General features: G+C 38.2%; 2 protein-coding genes across 8 annotated transcripts; one reads left to right on the plus strand and one right to left on the minus strand.

The window, feature by feature from the left end:
- Nucleotides 1-587: 587 nt before the first annotated feature.
- LOC136255361 (protein arginine N-methyltransferase 3-like) lies at nt 588-10,087 on the minus strand. Of its 2 annotated transcripts, XM_066048107.1 has the most exons (16): nt 9,992-10,087; nt 9,775-9,945; nt 9,647-9,696; nt 8,239-8,344; nt 8,075-8,186; nt 7,615-7,747; nt 7,379-7,566; nt 6,051-6,123; nt 5,965-5,991; nt 5,191-5,269; nt 2,967-3,056; nt 2,418-2,515; nt 1,572-1,658; nt 1,458-1,508; nt 1,315-1,402; nt 588-789 (listed from the first exon to the last, which is right to left on the minus strand). In XM_066048107.1, coding segments are annotated over exons 1-16 (1,494 nt in total). In that variant the 5' UTR covers nt 9,993-10,087; the 3' UTR covers nt 588-649. The 2 variants fall into 2 exon arrangements, with proteins under 2 accessions (XP_065904179.1, XP_065904180.1); XM_066048108.1 differs by lacking the exon at nt 9,992-10,087 and having other exon boundaries at nt 9,743-9,868.
- LOC136255370 (uncharacterized) lies at nt 10,050-13,841 on the plus strand. 6 transcript variants are annotated; one of them, XM_066048122.1, is made up of 4 exons: nt 10,065-10,192; nt 11,449-11,469; nt 12,084-12,242; nt 12,293-13,840. In XM_066048122.1, the coding sequence occupies exons 3-4, from the start codon at nt 12,110-12,112 to the stop codon at nt 13,396-13,398; spliced, it is 1,239 nt and encodes a 412-aa protein (XP_065904194.1). In that variant the 5' UTR covers nt 10,065-10,192; nt 11,449-11,469; nt 12,084-12,109; the 3' UTR covers nt 13,399-13,840. The 6 variants fall into 6 exon arrangements, with proteins under 6 accessions (XP_065904193.1, XP_065904199.1, XP_065904195.1 ...); XM_066048125.1 differs by having other exon boundaries at nt 10,074-10,182; XM_066048121.1 differs by lacking the exon at nt 11,449-11,469 and having other exon boundaries at nt 10,050-10,192; nt 12,080-12,242.
- The last annotated feature ends 1,898 nt before the right edge of the window (nt 13,842-15,739 follow it).

Genomic DNA, 15,739 nt, shown 5'->3' on the forward strand with positions numbered 1-15,739 from the left:
AAATTGATGTCATTAATTAATGTGAACCTGGGAGCAGGCTGGGTGCTGTGCAATGACAAGGTGCTTAGAGAGTCTGGTACTACATCCATATCTAGATTTAGAGAAGGTTAGTCAATGCAGTTCTCAGCTTGTGGATTGGAGTTTGTATACAACAGTTTAGGGAGATTTGAATGCCATCCCGGCCATGCTAGTGTTTAGTGCCAACATTGGTTTAAGAATGCCAGGAGCCTTGCTGTACACAAGACGGCAAGCATCGTAACATAAACAAGAGAAATCTACAACATAACTACAGTTTGTCGGACAGCAACAAGTGTACATTACACAGCAGGCAACATTTTTCCCAGTGCTTAATTCTGTTTAGTTGGTGGCAAGGATATAGGCAAACAAACACAGAAAAAGGACACAATTCAGAAAATGTGAATTTTAAGTAAGTGTTAAGCAACAAAGGTGTTTCACAGTTCGGACAACAGTGACAGATCCACTGAACTATACCATGATTTGTATCTGTGTCTGTTGCTGTATTGAGCTGCACCATCACTGTTGTGTATCATTTACATAGAATTCAATTGTACAAATAAAATCGCACATTTAATTGTAATATTGGAAATTTTAAAAGGACAAATCCTATCATTTACAGGTATGTCACTTGTTACTGTAACACATAATGGTATTTCACTGATGATGTGGGTGTAGAGGTATCTGTGAAGTGTTTTAATTCCATGGTCACATCCAAGCTCCTTTTATCACCTTGAAGCTTTCTGCAACTAAGTGTTCCGATCAGCATGTCTCCTATTAAAAAGAAACAGTACAGACACTAACAACAAGGTTTACACATCATCGGTACCTTGAAAAGTAAAACAAACACAATGTAAAAAAATCATAATTATTTTGTAGGACTTTCTTATTGTAAACAATACTAAACATTAGCCTAGGGCTGAACACCATAGTAAAGGCCAACCCTACATATGTAACTTAAATGGAATTTTTAGTCACACAACACTTGAGCAATATGAAAATTCAAAATATACAACTGACAATTTGTTTCCAACGACACTTATTATTCTTGTGTTGTACCTCCTTTATGACCATATTTGGTAATCAAACCAACCAAAAACAATTAATAATTACAGTGCAGTATAGAAAGAAACTTTGGTGGGGGAAAGCTTGGCGGATTCATCATAATCACCAATTATTTGTAGAGACTGAGATTAGCATCTTTATCGCTGAAGATTGAATCTGAATTTGCCAACATTTACCCCCGCCAAAGTTTTCTTCTATATGATAATACAGTAGAAGTACATAACTAAACTTTACCAGTCTTCACTGTAATGGGTTCATGTAGATGAAACATAGTTTGTTTCCAGTGAGTAGGGTCGTCAGCTGGACTAGAACTGAAGTGAAACTACAGGTGGAGGACATATTGTACACGTGTAAACACATACACAAACAAGTCTTACAGGTTCGGAGCAGTGAGACATGAATGACACATCAAAGTAGCCTACAATTGCCTGCACAAAGACACCAACAAAAAACATATAATTGAAAATGCCATATATGGTATGCAAACTCACATGGCAAATGCCATTTCTGGTGATGACCAGTGTGAAGGAGGATTTGAAATTCAGATCAGCCACTTGGACAGATGTCACATTGAATTTCTATGGGAATACATTACTAACAACTTGACACCCATAACAGTGTACATATAGGGTGTGGTGTGACTTTAACAGGTTTGAAGGTTGTATGATACAAAGCTGAACTCACAACTGCACTGCAGACATACAGCAGGCATGCACGCACCCACACACACACAATTCCAAACATGTGATATTGGGTAGTATGAAAAACACAAGTCTTACTAACAATTAGTTGTCAATAGCCATCTAACTGAAAATGTGACTGGATCTAGGAAAACCTGTCTTATTGCTCATGACCACCAACACAAAGTTACATGAATATCAGGTTTTTGCTGGCCAAGTTCAGTGGCAAGCCATACAAGCAGTCTGGGCCTTGATGGAGCCCTAGCCAACCTGTGGTCGGCTGTATGAAGGTGGTACAGCTACGTGAACCATGAACCCAAAGCTACATGAATACAACAAATTTTGCAGTCAATTTGTTCGCTACTTTTCTCAAACCCAGTGGCAAGCTGTACAAGCAGTCTGGGGTCTTTTTGGAGCCCTGGGGATGGCTGTATGAGGGCTGTACACCCACATGGTGTTGGATTAAGACCTGTGCTATAAATTTCCTTTCATTTTAGCTAGTGGATGCTCTGGAAGGTAAGGAACATGCGAAAATTTGGTATGTGTAGCTTTGACCATTAGTGAGCTATAACACTCTAAAAACCAGCATTTCTCAAGAGGCGATAAGACCAGTTTTCCCACAGACATTTACATAGATTGTGTGAACATCTCATTTACCTTGAGAACATCATGGGAAGATATGATCCAGTCTGGGTCAATAAACATTACTGTGGCTTCCTTTAGCAGTTCACTACGCATGCAAGTCATTTTGAATCCTGTTGAAAGGAAGGACATATTTCCATCTATCATGTATGCACAATAACTTGGTAAACAAGGGTACACCACATGGACACATACACTGATACACATAAAAAAACGACTGTAGTTATCCAGTCGACTATGCTGCATTCAAGTTAGTGCAGCCAAATGTTCCTGTGGGCAGGCTGTACCATGCCTCACAGGTAAAAATCACCAGAAGTCCCACCCGAACCTTATAGCCAGTTAACAGTAGTACCAAGCTAGTACCCATTAATAAACCTGAAACAATGTGAAGGCAACAGCAATTGGGCAAAGCATTGAATCTGGAACCTTATGATTACCAGTTTGACACCAACATACATGCAAACACACACACACACACACACACACACACACACACACACACACACACACACACACACACACACACACACACACACACACACTATAGTGACTACAAATACATACCGTACACATCATTCCAATAATCCACTCTATCACTCCAGTACTCCTCACAGCTGACTGCAGCCACACTAACACTGCACTTATTAGGATAAACTATGACAGAAAATACGTACATGATGACCACATTACAGTACAGATCTACAGGAAGTTATGTTTGCAGAAATCTTGGGACAATTAACACCAACGTGTCCTACCAAACCTAATTAGAAAACTGTCCTGACTTCAGTGGTGTCATTCATTTGTACCAACAGTGAGTGTCCTGATTATTAAAATGTCCATGTTTCAAAGCGCCCCCACACTTGATTAAACTGTTACATAGCATTATAAGAATTGTAACATAATTATGACTGGTGAACCAGTGTGTACCACATCAAAAGAAAGAATGGTGCCATACTTGATGTTTTCGTCTGTCAAATACTGAAAAAGTCAAGTAGCCATTATGCTTCATTTTCAGCTATGGTGAGCCCAATACACAGTGCTACAAATGAAGATCTTTTCAAGAAGCGTCATAGCAATCAATCCGGTCACTATGGAAATAAGGACAACTTCTGTTACAAACATAGGGAAGCCATTACAGTACATGCTAGCTAATGTGAGCGACACCTTGTGCTGTCAGCGAGAAGAAATGGGATACAAAGGAGGACAAAGGTAAGTCCATATGTGCACATTGCACGTACTGTGGTATGCCAAAAGGCACCTGTTGGGCTGAAGAGACATCTACTGTATAAGTGAAAAATCAAGCCTGTAGCCTTAGTCATTATTGAGTTACACTTATCTGAAGGAATCAGGCAGTTAGTCAGACAGTAGAAAACCCTGTTAAAAAATTGTATTTCTCAAAATGCTATAGTAACTTATTGGAAACATTTTTGACTGCTCTAAAGACACCTTCGGGCTTAATTCTATCAAACCAAAACTTCCAATGCTCTGTGAAGGTATTGTGAAGCTGGTTTCTGGTTAATATTGTTTTGCAAGAAGTGCAAACCTCCATGATCCCTATACAAGTAAAAATTAAGTTGATTAAGGACCGAAGAAGACCTCCTACACCTAAAGAATCTTACCCATTACTGAGTTTGGGAGTAAATGTCCACTAGTATATCTTCAGGTGTAGGCGACCTCCCTTGTTTCCCTACTTCATATATGTATCTTTGATCCCTTTAAAAATTCCAAATTTTTTGTTTGTTTACTTTTGTAACATTATTATGACCTGTGCATACTACAATAGAATGAATGGCGACAGGCTTACTGTTTTCGTCTGAGCGCAACCCAACTATCAATTACTGAAATAGCAAAGTGGCTATTGTGCTTCGTTCCCAGATATGTTCAACCAGCGTTGTAAATGAAGAACACTACGAGAGGACCTCTGTTGACAAAGATGAATGGGGCACAAAAGAGGACACAGATAAGCCCATGAAGAATGCATTGTATGTACTGCGGTATGTCAAGATACCCACTGCATATGAATTATGTGGACACTCCTTCCATATGTTTCCTTCCTTCAATGAATATTTAGACAGTCTTAAACAGTATTGTGACTCACTTTATATGTGTCACTGTGTGTAGTCTTTTTGTTTGGTTTTGTAATTGTGTGGTTGTTTTGTATTCTTACATGTACACTTATTGTAATGTGTTCCTCTGGGCAAGGAAGAACGGCTGTAGCCGATTGAATGGAAATTGGATACATAAATCAAATCGAATCATCACTCGTTGGGCTGAAGTGATGTCAAACAGTGAAAAAAATCAAGCCCACAGTCTTAACCGTTATCAAGTTATGCTTGTCTGAAGGCATCAGTCAGGTAAGTTAGTCAGTATAAAAACTGAATAACTTTTTTTTTAATTGTAGCAACCTATTGGAAGTGTTTCAGGTCGTACCAAAGGCACTTTTGGGGTTGGCTATACCTAATCAATACTGCCAAAGCACCAGGATGGTATTGTGAGGCTGGTTTTAGGGTGATATTTTCGGACAGAAAAGGCCAAACTTTCATGATCCCTATAGCAGGCTTACCAAGTTGTTTTTAAGGCTCATACCTGTATGGGGCCATACCCGAACTGTTTGGCTGCTCATGCTTAGTGTATTTATTGTCATTTACAACTCACTATCTTCTACACTACATTTGTGGGTGAACAACTTGTTCAAGTTGATGTTATTCATTGTGTGTTGTATGGAAATATTTGTCTCAGGTTGTCATCATGATACTAGTTATCACCATGATATGCAATATCGACTTACTGTAAGAATGATCTTTCAGCCATTTGTCCCTAGCAAATATTACTGTATCCAGCATTGACTCAAACAGCAGAAAATATCCCTACAAGATAAAGAAATATTGTTCTCATAAGTATGTTTTCATTTTACACGAAATGAGGTGACAAATTTTTCTATAATTCAGCAAAGGAGTACAATGAGATAAACAGGGGGAAATGTTCAGAGTGTGATGGTTGGTTTCCCAGATCAAGGAAGTAAACCTAATATTGTTGTTATTCTATGTTACTTACTCTTAAATCACTAACTAAACTGGATATTACATCAACAGAATTCCACTGTATTCAGTCAAGTGATACAGGACCTTACACGACAATAAATGCATGTATGCACTAGTGCTGAAACAAATAGCAATTTGAATAGTTGTGAACAAAATGGCCAATTATTTGATTATTCTTAAATACTGATACCTTTGTTGGGTAGTAAGGTAAAGCCTGAGAGCTGTTCTAAAATGGAAATTTTCAGTATGAAAATGCCACTTTGTTCACAGTCTCAAGCTTCTAGGTTGGCTTTATTCATCTGATGATAGCTTACTACAGTGCTAAAGAATATTCGAATAGCATGTTAATGAATCAAACAAAGTCATGCCGACCAAATAGTCGAATATCCGAATGATCATTTCAGCACTAGTATATGCATACGCTACATTTATTCACTCACTCACTCACACATGCACACGTACACATATGCACACACACACACACACACGCACGCACACACACGCACACGCACACACCATACCATCCATTCTGAAATGATGACGTCAACCTGTAGGCATAAACAAGTAACATTATAAAGGTCATAATTTGCTATACACGTGAACATACTTTTTCTACAGGTAACTGTAACTGTTCAATCTCTTCCTTGATGAGTATTATTTTATCTTGAAGCTTGTTCTCTCTGATAAAAGATAATACACACTCTAGGATATTCAATACACAAATGCAGCCCTGCATACAAACGCTGTACAAAAACGTACACAAATACTACTCTACAAACACACTGTGCCGTGGCAGCTATGCTGTGCATCACACAGGAAAATACTCTCTAGGGCTATTAAGCTGCAGGCTGCGTCTCACGGATGAGTCCCATCTGGATTGCACTAACAAGTGCTTTGAGCAGGTGTGTATGTGTGCTATAGCCCTTCTTAAATATAGGCACCAAGGCTCTAAGAATGCGCCCTAATCCCTGTCTCCACACTAATCTCGTGCATACTTGATGCATTCCATTTAGCACCTCATAGTTATCAAAAATGTCAGAAGTTTCTACTAAGAAAAAATAACAGAGAGCAGAACAGAAGAGACTTCAAACATTTCAAGTACCAGTACCGTATAGATGCTTCTTATATCCTGCTACAAGTTGCCTTCACCCTCATAGCTAAGTATGCTTGCTAATTGTTTTGGTTTAGCATGTAAAACACTCATATGTGCGATTGACTCATTGGTGTACTCCGCCATATGACTAGTGTGTGCTACATAACTTCTGACATAATGTGTGCATTCAAATGTCGTGTTTTCTTTACACAGCACATCACTGTTGATCAGGCAAATCTAGATTCGAGTAATGCTCCCTGGCAGAGTGATTACCTTTAAATGATCAAGTACACATTGGGAATGAGCATTTTTGAAACAGGGTGCACTTTATACTAATGGTTAAAGTGCTTTTTAGATACCAAGTGACAAAGTGATCACCTTCATTCTGGATCAAAAGGATCAGCGAGAGCTTAAACTCTTTTTGATCACCACTCTTGGATGTGCCAGACTGCCTAGTGTCTACCCGACACTCCAGAAGCATGGTTGACCATTGTTGGTGACTTTCATGGCCTAGTAATGAAACAGTGGTGTCGGACAGGGAAATAACTGGCAGGTGCCCTGGAGGACCTTGGGAGCAGTGCAAGTACTTGGAGGCAGTGTAAGGGACAAGGTACCTACTAGGTTTCAATGTATTGCTGTTGTTTTTAGCAATGGTTGAATAGCTAACAACTTTATGTAAGAATATGCAGCTCAGTTGTCTTGGATTTAAAGCAGAAGAAGTGATGCGCAGTATCTACTGTCTGAGGCTCCCCAATAGGAAGGTCCACTCCTTTCCTCTCCCCATCTCGTGGACACATAACACACACACACACACACACACTCACACGCATGCACACACACACCTAATAATGTCAATGGCTTTGTAGATCACTTCAGAGTTGTCCACAGCATAAACCTTTGCTGCTCCAGCCTGGACTGCAAACATTGACAAAATACCAGTTCCACATCCGAGATCAAGCACTATCTTATCTTTAAATATCTCTGAATTGTGAAGTATAAACTCTCTGTAGGTTTCTGTTCTCACTCTATCCTGTATCAACAAATACACAACATGTGGCACAGTCTACACATCCTGTACTTTCAACATTTCTTCATGAATTCCAAAGTGTGTATAAGAACTATAATATCCATCCTCCTCTTCTTGATAATCTGTTGATGGTAGTTGACTAGCAGTTGAACTGTCCACTACTAAAAGTTCATGTACTTTAGCTCTGCAAAACAACATTTATTAGTATGAAAAAGACAAAAGAAGCCTTTCTTACAAAAACATTTGCAGCACAAACAGAGAGGGTATTACTTTGTAGTAAGAGCCCTTACACCAACGACATTGATAACCAAAGAAACACGGCTAATACAGTTATCTGCGCAACAAGCTCAAAGTAATAGTAAATCATTCAGTTTCTCTGGTGAAATCACTTTCTATACAAATACACACTATAACCATGCTGTCAACTAGCCAAGTTAAACTATACTCCACAATAGACTCAATCACTGAAATATATCCCTAATAGAACACCCATTAATTACACTGTGCTCACTTCATTATTTGCAGCTCTTCTAGAGCATGGCTGAGTGCAGTCTTGTACTGGTCTATGGTCGGCTCAGAAGATGGTGGAGCTGTACTAGCATCCAAGGAGAGACTTTCAAAGTCTACACAACAAAATGGTGCGACTACCTCACATACTCTTGGCCATACACATACCAAAAAACAACAACGGATCATCTTCTACCACAGGCTTCAAGTTACTATCATCTTCCCATGGAAATGGTGGAACTGCCATTTTAAGTAGCTCAGCTGCATCTATCTCCTACAAAACAGAAACCAACCTATTTATTAAAAGCTAAACAACAATGATACCATTGAAGTTCTCTTGAAACCCCACGCACGTTATTTCTCAGCAGAGAGGTACAAAGTACAGTAGCCCAAGTTGGTAATACATGCTGTTGTACTATATACAAACTCATAGACAAGCTACATTCATTCATATTGTGCATTGCTTGTGTTACAGGGATTTTAGCATTTCTTGCAAATTCACCATGCGGTTGCATGCCACGTGTATTGGTGATTCTTAGGAGTAAAATACAAGTAGAATAATGGTACATGATGGCATGATAAAGTCCTTGCCAACAATATTCACTATTGGTTCAGTTGAAAGCTACTGCTGTTCTAGCTCCAGATAAAATATCTATTATATAAATTCTGTTCTACACATTTTGTGTATGAACTGCACACGCAAGAAAAATCCCTGTAGCATAGTCTGGTACATCCAGACCCTTTTCGATCAATAAGAGACTGCAATTGCTTGTTGGAAAGTGACCACGTAATTTATAGGCTCCAACATGGCAAGGCTTCATCTGAATGTATAGGGGACCACCTGTATAAAGTAAAGACATTAGGAGCTTCACCTACAACACATTTTAAACTAAACAACTGTCAAACATTGGATACTATGAACTCTTGCTTAAATTCTGAACCTTTGCTCCTATTCTACAAGCTAAAAAAAAAGTGTCTAAGTGAGACAAGTTGCTTGTAATCTCGAGAGATTGCTCGACAAGGCCTCTCTATTCTTAGGAAGTGGCACACTTAGTTACTGTTTGAGGATTAAATCAACCCCTCAGAAAGGTTCTGATGGGGCACCCGCACTATTTTGTTAACAAATTTTGTTGCATGTTACAGGTTCTAAGCAACAGGAAAAGCCTTCTGTGAGTGTTTGATACTATGATGTCAAAATACATGTGCTCAGTAGAATCATCACCTTGTGCCACATCCAAGATCTTGGGAGCGTTAATTTGTGAGAACGACAATACAAGAAATGAGGATTACGCCATTGCATAAAGCCATAAACCTCATTGAGGATTAATTACAGCTAGTTTATACTTGATAAGTGGCGAAGACTATTTGGCAAGAGATGCTTGGATGAAGCTCAGTTTTACTAAAGTCTTGTAGAGGTTCATGGTTCTTCATCTCCTGTGTTATTGTTCAGCACAAATTAATGCTCCCTATGAACAGAACTGGATGTGGGTGCTCACCAGACCCTTTACTGAGGTAGGGTCTGGGTGATGAGACTATAAATACACAAGACCAATGAATGTCATATTACTATTGGTACCTTTCCTCTAATAAAATTTATCATCTTCAGACACGAGTACTGATCTAGACCTGTAGAACACAAGTAAATAAAGCTTTGTGATAAGCGCATGCGCACCATTATTAAACTGAATTTTAAAGATGCTTTACCGTGTTTTACAATCAAGTCGGTGATGTTAAAGTCATGCTTCGATGTGCAGTGATCAAATACAGCTTCAGGGGTCTGCAGTGCTTCTGAACAAAACAAACACGTGACCCGACCGTTGGCGTCATCTACATCATCATCGACATCTTCCCATTCTGATCCTGACGAGCTCTCCACTGAATATAAAATATGAGATACGAGACGTGTAATAATCCTACTTACTGCTGTGCAAGCTACAAAGCTGGACAGCAATAATTTCAATTACAAAGTGAGTAATTTCAATTACTATTTTGATTTGAGTAATTCTTAATATTCTCACATCAGTCAGCGGGTACGTGGTCTAGTACGTGATAGACTTGCTTCTGTTGCTTTCTCATGAGGACATATCGATAGTGGATTTTCCGGGCACGCAAGTGAGCAAATGTAAGTTATGTCCTATTGGGAGTCAAGGGGTACGGGCCACCTTTAACTGCAAAACCAATGAAATGCCTAGGGTGCACCCATGCACGTGTATATCCTGAACTCTGTGAGCTGGATTGCTAGACTGGATTGGACTCACAAATTTTGCCCTAACACCTTTTCAACTGGCAAAAGTCACATGATATACACTGTCCTCAGGTTCTCATGTCTTCTGTGAATGCTATCCCACTAGGGACCTGTGAGTCTTGCATCTGTGCATGTGTATGATCTTGTCCACAACTTTGAATTAGTTTAAGACTAAACTAGCAGGACTAGACTAACTGTTAGGATAACGTTTGTTGATACGTCTAATTGTTATCTGTTTTTGTAATCTATGTGAGGTTTTGCACAGTAATAAATATAATGATAATGTAATATACCCCACCCCCTGGCAGCCATTAGTCTGGTGCGGCCGCCCCTTTGTTTGCGGGAATCAAGCAAGGGGGCGGCCACACCAGACTACGGAATTTGACTTTCAAATTTCTGACGTGTGGAGACAAGATGAATGTCAAATGAAAATGGTGGGATGGATGTACAGGAATTAGTGCTGAAGAATCTATTTCGGGTAAAAGGGTTGAAACTGGGTTGGGCCAACTGGTCTAACCTGTTTTGTATGTCATCAGGTTTCAATGGTGGTTTATATGTTCTAAGGTAAACGTTAAATAAATAGCGAGTAATAAGTGTTAATTATTAGTAGTAACTGTTAATAGTCTAATCATAGTTTACTGGTTAATCTCACAATTAAAATATTTAGCTTGATATGTGTAATGTATAAGGGAAAAGTTTTAATGGGTGAAATTGTCTGCAGTAGGGGAAAACAACTTATTCACGAATAAAATTTTGCGGTGGACAGAAGTATGGTGGCACCTGATCAAAGCACTTAGCCGTGTGCATTAAAAAGACACATTTGTCCATATTCCTAGTAAGTGGGTGTGGCTCATGATGATGATGATGTATACATTTGATTAGAGTGGGTGTGGCTCCATCAAGCATACACACAGTATTGGGAATGGCTTTGTGCATGCCTTCAGACTGCTACAATGCACCTTAACTTAATAAATAAATAAATGGGTGCAAATCCACATATGACTACAGACACTGATACACAATCCTGATAAATGGGTGTGGCTCACAAAAGATGCTGGGTTGCTGCAGGATTTTCCACATTGTCAAGCAAATTAGTTTATTTTCAATAATATTCTGATAAATACTCATCACAGGTAGCTAGCAGCGGGAAAACTATTACAGTTTTTGACAATATCATTGAAATCCACGAGAATTTTGCCCATCAAAACTTTCTCCCTATACAGTATGTTTCAAGGTGGTTTGTAGCTAATTCCAGAGACATCAAATCATACGTAAATATGAACTAGTGATACACTGATAAGAGATTTTACTGATTATCCGATTAGCCAATATTGAAATTCATATAATGGCCGATACTGATAACCAATCCGATGTATATGTTTACCAAAATTTCACATGTATTCTGTGAAATTGCCATTTTCAAACTTTATTTTCATCATATTTTTATGAAAGCAGTAGAAAATTAATCAGCTAAGTAATATGCTAATAGTTACCGATACTGATATTGCTGAAATTTGGCCAACAAACCAATTTCTGATTACATATTTACCAATTAATTGGTGCGTCACTAATGTCTTTAGTTCCAATGACATAGTAAGACTTTGACTTTAAAGATATGAGTAAAAGCTTATAGTTCCCACAAGTTGTTCTCTTGCTAAACTGACAACCACAATCGAAATATATGAAGTGTTCTGGTATAGCTCTAAACTCAAACCTCCCTCTTCAATTACTAGTTGGGTACAATGATTATTATATCATTACTAGTTGGATTAATACCTGTTCACTTTGCTGAAGATGAGGTCAGCCGTGATATATAAATTTTTGTATTTCCTGGGTGGAGCAGTGTTGGTCATGTTTGTGTATCACTTGTTCACGATACGTATGAGAATGATACCTGGCTACGAAGGATTTCAAGCAACTGAGAAAGGTACAAAATTATTGAACAAAACTACTTTGTATTACCCAGTGTCTTTACAGCGTTTCCATTTAGTAGTTCACAGTACAGCATTGAAGATGATCTGGGAAACAAGACTGCTGTGGACAAAGTTGGCTTTCCCGTGTCAGGAGAATTTTGTGGTGACACTAAACTGTGGCTAGAATATGCAGAATATCATGATAGGGTAGTGAGTGGAAAAGAAAAGGGAAGGTATTTGAAATATTATTGTGATAAAGATCGGTGTGGTGGCTTTGGTAACAGAATGCAAGCGATCACAGTAGGACTGATTGTATCCATGTTGTCTAGAAGAATCTTTTTATTGGAATTTAGTCAAAATCCTTTTGATTTTAGTAAATTTCTTATTCCAAATATGATCAATTGGAGGTTTAAAGTAAATTTACAAAATGTTGGACATTTCAATTTAATGAACAACCTTCGTGTAGACAAACATTGGAGTCAGGTAGAAGGAATATTACTGGACTCTAATTCCAAGGAAGATGTTCTTTTGACTACAAACATTGGGATGGATGTCTATATGTCAAACTTTGGTAAGAAAATGCTGAGCAAATTTCTTGAAATGAAAGTGAACAGTTTTCACAGTTACACAGTGTTGTATGGGTGTGCCATGCGGTATTTATTTAAACACAATCCAGTGATAATTGATTCAGTGTTACGTGAACAAAAATCACTTAATCTAAAGACAGGTCATTATGTTGCTGTCCACATCAGAACAGTGATAGGAGAGGGCGTACCAAGTTTCAGTCTCCCATCAGAAGAGTACTGGAAACCATATTTAGAATGTGCTGTAGCCACAGCAAAGAATTACGCAGCACCTTATTGTTCTGGTACCTGTCCTGTATATGTGTTGACTGATACTGAGAAGGTGAAACAGTATGCTATAGCTCAGTATGGAGACTATGTGATGACTAGTACAGTATATGAGTTACATATTGATCATCCCAGACTACACGTCCCTCGTCTGTTAGAGGAGGCATTTGTGGGAATACTAACTGATATAGAAGTTGCCGCCAGATCCGCTGTCTTTATCAGCACAGAGCAGAGTACTTTTTCTGACCTAATTGAGGGTCTTGGCTTCTTTACCAACAAGACAACTTTCAATTTAGCACATTGTCCTTCATCACACTAATGATAAAGTGAACCTTTTTTATCAAGTGGCTAAGCAGGATATTAATCAATTGTATGATTTCTACAGGATGTGTAAAAGATGCAGTTATAAGCTAAGCGTATCAGGTGTAGCTTACCTAAATGTGTTAGCAGAGGTGTAGCTACCATTGAGGAAACTGAGGCAGCTGCCCAGCAAAGTTTGGAAATTGTATTTAAATGAAGAGAATTTAGTACTGCAAAAGACCGTAATACTCTAATAGAACAGTCACCTACCTTCAAGTCTTATAGAGCAGTGATGTTTGCCTCACCTACTTCTCTGGTTAGGGTTGTGCTAGAATAGAGTGGTGATATATTATCACAATAATTATTATGCATTATACAATTATTGTTATTGTGACAAGTTTCAGACACACTGTAAGCCAGCTCAAACTCAATTATTAACCACCTTTATAATGACTATCATGATATATGTCTCCCTTTATAAATGGTGCAGGCCCATTCAATGTCTCTGATAATCTGTGAAATGAAGATCTTCGTTATACAGCAGTACAGTACCAGCCCAGACTGTAGTGTTGCTCCTTGTTGGTACCAGCTAGCCCATGGACTGATTGTGTATACAGGATATTTTGTTAACTTAAATCTGATGCAAAATTGAGGTTGAAGACAGACTCTAAATTTTAAACAAATAAAGTTTAAATGAAAGTCTCAGATACACCCTACCATTTACTTTCATAAAGCCTTTTTAGCTCCCCCTTAAGTAATTTCCTAGATTCAGATTAGATTATCCATTTTTTTGTGGGTACTCAAAAAGCATATAGCCTGCAAACATGCTCCCTAAACAAAATACATACACACATATAAAAATCTAGTACAAAACTGATTTTTATTGATGGAACTGTTCTGCAGAGGGTTAAGGTGTTATAATAGTAGTAGTAAATGTTCTGCCTTCTATGTTCACCCTCCTGGTAATAAACTAAAAAAGACTTGGAGGTGTCAGTGATTCTTATGAGAAACTTGCTTGGTCTTTCTTAGATTATGCTCTTCCTGTATGGGACCCCCTCTTACCCATGCAAGCACAATTAACCAGTACAATGCCATATTCCATATACTCACATTGTAAGTTCCTCAGCATGTATCATCAATCTTTGTCATGGCTTCCAGTAGTTGATCTTAATTATCCAATATCGTACTGCATCACCTATTATGCTGCACAACATAGTATCCCCCTTTATCCTCCAATAACATTTGCAGCATGCACATGCAGCATAGCCACATCACATGATATCCCCTAACTTTTTCCCAACACTCCCAGGTGTCACCTATCATTCTATCAACTAGCACACATTATTTCAGCTGCAAAGCTGCAGAATTATGGAACAAATTTCCTAAAGAACTAATAACTGACAAGTACAAGGATTATTATTATGGCAACCATTCACAGCCATCTGTGCCAGAGTCCCATCTAATTTGTATAGTACTGCTAGCTTTGTACTGTTGCCTATCAGTCTATGTTTTAGTGCTTTGTAGTTTATTGTGTTTTTGTACCTTGTATATATCTTGCATGGAAGATTGGCATGCATGCCTAATCAGCTACTTTCCAATGATTGAAATTCATTACCAACTTCAACAATTGAGATGACAAACAAGAAACTATTTCTGTAGTCATGTAAACAATTGTACAAATCCTCACTCCATCTTACTTGCATGGATCCTAAGTAAAATCAATTAATTCCTAGACAGTTGAATATTCCTGAACTGATTCAGCTTCAAGTCGAACTTCCAAGTTCCGAGGAAGTTTCTTCCTTGTTGATATCTTTAATCATTCACTTTACCTGATAACACTGCAGCTTTCCTGCAGGGAAACTTTGGAGGGAACCAGCTACTAGATGGTTCAATTATAGTCTTTCACCTATGTTCCATGGGGTTTTATGATGATCATTGAAATTTCATGGTAATAGCATGGACCCTCTAGTGATAGGTACATATGTATAATTAATTCAATAATGTTTTTGCAAGAGTCTTTTGTGAGACCCTATACTCTATAGTTTGACCAACTGAAGTTGGTGGTGTTATACTGATGCTTCGAACACAAAAAAATATGATAGTGACTGGATTTGAGAAAATTAAGGTACCTTTTCCACACATTTTACATGTAAGCAAACAAAGTGTATAACTGTTGACTTCTTATACTGGTTAAGCTACTTTTAAGTCAAACTGTAGCCAGATACTGTATTGAAAATTGCAGACAGTTATGTATATGCTATGATAAAAATAGTTACAGGTTTCTTTCTACTATAGTATAGCTTCTTATTAATTCTACAACAAAATATTATTAGCATTATTGCTAGCTTAGTACATTCATA

The sequence above is a fragment of the Dysidea avara genome, chromosome 5 (assembly GCF_963678975.1).
Source record: "Dysidea avara chromosome 5, odDysAvar1.4, whole genome shotgun sequence".
Classification (NCBI taxonomy): domain Eukaryota; kingdom Metazoa; phylum Porifera; class Demospongiae; order Dictyoceratida; family Dysideidae; genus Dysidea; species Dysidea avara.

What these genes read in the sequence shown, in the direction of transcription:
- LOC136255370 (XM_066048121.1), top strand. Translation starts at nt 12,110, where the DNA reads ATGAGGTCAGCCGTGATATATAAATTTTTGTATTTCCTGGGTGGAGCA. An exon ending in ATTTCAAGCAACTGAGAAAG is followed by an intron (nt 12,243 to 12,292) that starts GTACAAAATTAT and finishes GTGTCTTTACAG; the next exon opens with CGTTTCCATTTAGTAGTTCA.
- LOC136255361 (XM_066048107.1), bottom strand. An exon ending in TGATCCGTTGTTGTTTTTTG is followed by an intron (nt 8,187 to 8,238) that starts GTATGTGTATGG and finishes TTTGTTGTGTAG; the next exon opens with ACTTTGAAAGTCTCTCCTTG. An exon ending in GCTGAAAGATCATTCTTACA is followed by an intron (nt 3,057 to 5,190) that starts GTAAGTCGATAT and finishes TTTCTGTCATAG; the next exon opens with TTTATCCTAATAAGTGCAGT.